Genomic DNA, 3503 nt, shown 5'->3' with positions numbered 1-3503 from the left:
GTCCCCCATAGGCTCCAATTATTCAGACTTTTTGTCCCCAGTTGGTGGTACTGTTTTGAGAGGTCTTCCTCCATGCTGGAGGAAGCACGTCACCGGGGCCATGCTTAGAGAATTCTTAAGACTTGCAGGATCTCCAGTTGCCCTCTGCCTGCTTCAACATGTGAATGTTTCCAAACTCCAAGTGCTCTTGTACCTAAAGGGAAAGAATGATTTGAAAAGATGGCAATAGTAGGCCAGGTATGGTGGCACACACCTTTAATCCCAGTACTCAGGAGGCAGAGGCAGGTAGATCTCTGTGAGTTTGAGGCCACCTGGGGCTACAGGGAGATCCTGGGTCAAAAAGAACCCTTCCCCACCAAAAAGGGCAATAGTGTCCCCACCTCCCTTTCCTTCAATCTCTACTACATAGGGTTTAAAGGACTAAACAAGACATTAGCAGCAAAAACTGTAGTAGCAAACACTTATAACATTCTAGGAAAAATTCCACAGACAAGCCAATACAAATATGAAGGAAAATCAACAGGGTGTGGTGGCACACACTGTAATTCCAGCAATAGGAGGGAGAGTCAGGAAGATGCCTGTACATTCAAAGGCATCCTGGTTTACATAGCAAGTTTTAGGCCAGCTAAGGCTATATAGACCATGTCTCAAAAAATAAAAAAGCCAGAGACAAAGCGGTCATTAGTTTATGAAAATTTTATTGTTGTAAAGCTGTTCATGTAGCACCAAAGAAATGTGTTCTTCCATTTGGTGCAAAGGTGCTTCACCACTTGTGCCTTGTCTCCAAAGCATTGTTACCACTTTCATTAGTGATGAGTCATATCTTCTTATGGAGAAGGACTGCCCAAGTGCACTCTGAGGTCACCCACTCAGGTCAAGCAATAAGCTGATGAGTGCTTCAGAGTGGTCCTGCAGAGGACTTGTCCTTTCAGAGTCTGAGAGCTGGCAGAGGTGATCTGAAAGAAAAGTCCATCAAAAGACGGCAAGGTTACTACATGGTACCATGGGGATATGATGTTAAGCCTCCAGAGCAGAGGCCTCCAAAAGGCATCTGGAGGAAATGACTGGCACAGAAACTGCATGGCGCCTGTGCCACTTCAACCCTGGGAGGAAGAGTTGTCAGATGGAATGGCAATGTAAGAAGGCAAACACAGATCCATCCCAAAGAGCAGTTTCTTCCCTTTTGTTGTGGAGCTGACTCCTCCCCAGCTCCAGTTATAATGCTCACTTGTAAGCTGCCCATCACAGACTCTGCCCTCCAGCCTTTAGAATGAGCTAGGATACAGTTAAACACATCCTTGTGACATTTATGGCCAAAACTTAGTGAGAAAGTTTCTTTCCTCTCTGAGGGCTGAATGACTAGGACCTCAAAGTTGCCATTAATCACATTTCTCACCAAACAAGTTGATCCATTAGTAAATATAGAGTTCTTATAGCAAGCTAAGAATTACCTCAGGTGCTAGAAATACAAATTAAACAAAACAGGTATTTCCTTGTCCACAAAAGAGCTTTCAGAGTAAGACAGGTAGTAAGTATTAACATAAACAAAAATGATTTCAGATGCTACAAAGTGCTCTGAAGGAATCAGGGAATAAGTAGCTAATAGGCATGAAGAGTCAGGCAGGAAAAGTTGCTTCAAAACGAGAATGTCCAGGAAAGGCATCTCTGAGAAGGTGATGCTGGAGAACCTTAAAGTTAAAAGAAAGCAACCAGGTAAAGATCAAGACCCCCCTTTAAGGCTGGAGTGATGGCTCAGCAGTTAAGACCACATACTGCTCTTGCAGAAGACCCCAGTGCAGTTCCCAGCACTCATGTCAGATGGCTCACAACCATCTATAACTCCAGCTGCAGGGTAACCAACACCCTCCTCTGGCCTCCACAGGCACTGTACTCACAGGCACACACACACACACACAGAGACACACACATACATACACATTATTTAAAAAATAAATCTTAAGGGGCTAGAGAGATGGCTCTGCAGTTAAGAGCACATACTGCTCTTCCAGAGGACCAAAGTTCAATTTTCAGCACCCACGTCAAGTAGCTTAACAACTGCCTGTTAACTCCAGCTACAGGGGATCCATGGGCACTACACTGGCATGTACAAACACACACATACATACACATAATTTTTAAAATAATAATTTTTTTTTTACAAAAAGCCGGACAGGCCAGGTGTAGTGGCACATGCCTTTAATCCCAGCACTTGGGAGGCAGAGGCAGGCGGATCTTTGTGAGTTCGAGGCCAGCCTGGTCTACATAGTGAGTTCTAGGACAGCTGGGGCTACAGAGAGACCCTGTCTCAAAAAGACAAGAAAAAAAAAAAAAAAAAAAAGCCAGACAGGCACAACCCCCAGGCCTCTCTCTGGGAAGAAACACCACTGAGATAGATCAGATCAGAGGCCCAAGAAGCCACTATCTTGCCATGATACAAGAGAGATCACCCTACATCTGTCACCCCCTCCAAGGCTCAGGGACCTTAGTGGAATATGGACGGAAAAATTGTAAGAGTGGAGGAAAGGGATGGAGTGTCTCCCAATTGACTAGTTCTTCCAAGGGGCGGGGCCTGATGGGAGCCATCTTGGAACAGAAGCAGTGAATGGGGAAGCCTCCAGCCATGGGGAAGAGCAGGAGCCGTGGGAACGCTTGTGCGCGCAGCAGCTCAAGGACAGAATGGCCCGACACTTATGGACCTAGGGCAAGATCACTGGCCCCTGAGGCATGAGCAAATGCTAGTGGTGGCTATGGTAGTTGGGGCACAGTCTGATATGGCAGGCTCTGAGCCATGCCACCGGAGGCGTGGGGCTAGGCACTGGGTACTCATTCCTTTGTAAGTTAATAAATGCAACATAAAATATATAAAAAATAAATAAAAAGGCAGACAGTGAAACATGCCATTAATCCCAGCACTCAGGAGTTAGGGGAGGGTGGGTCCCTATGAGGGTGAGGCCAGCCTGGTCAATATGATGAGCTCCAGGCCAGCTGGGGGCAACAGAGAGACCCTATCTCAAAAACACAAAACCAAAAAGAAAAAATCCAACCAACCAAACAAAAAAAATTAAAAAGTGGTTGGATACTCCCATAATATTTGTGCCACTATTGCACCAGAGATCATACCTTGCCAGGCCAGTTGCTATTGTAGCCTGTAGGATTCATAGCTGGGTAAGGATGATGATTATTTTGTTCTCCTGGTAGGATGCACAGCACATTCCAGCATTACGAAAGCTAGCCAACAGAGATGAGGCTCTGAAGTCAGCACCATCTTGATTTCTCTTTGTTCTATAGCTCATATATGTAGCAATGTCTTCAGCAATAGGATCTTACCATCAAGTTCTGCCGTGTAACCAAGAGCAGGGGCAATGGCCAGTATTGTTTGAGGAACTATGGGACCCCTGGCCAATAGCTTCAAAAGAGCGAGTCCATTCCTGACATTGAGCTTTTACTTTGTTAGCCTATGGTGTCTAGCAGAGCAATGTACCCCTTTTGTAGGGTAACTACAT

The 3503-nt window shown here is 45.6% G+C and overlaps 1 protein-coding gene across 1 annotated transcript in view; it reads right to left on the bottom strand.

Moving 5' to 3' along the window:
* Positions 1–681: 681 nt before the first annotated feature.
* The window catches only part of Cdk5rap1 (CDK5 regulatory subunit associated protein 1), a gene marked incomplete in the record, with an annotated part of 46062 nt that continues 43240 nt past the window's right edge, over positions 682–3503 (bottom strand). Inside the window, 1 exon segment of the mRNA XM_029569436.1 lies at positions 682–956. Coding sequence (XP_029425296.1) covers positions 870–956 — 87 coding nt within the window.

Source organism: Nannospalax galili, unplaced genomic scaffold (assembly GCF_000622305.1).
Source record: "Nannospalax galili isolate Female #2095 unplaced genomic scaffold, S.galili_v1.0 scaffold1802, whole genome shotgun sequence".
NCBI classification, from domain to species: Eukaryota; Metazoa; Chordata; class Mammalia; order Rodentia; family Spalacidae; genus Nannospalax; species Nannospalax galili.
This window is presented reverse-complemented; position numbering and strand designations above follow the sequence as displayed.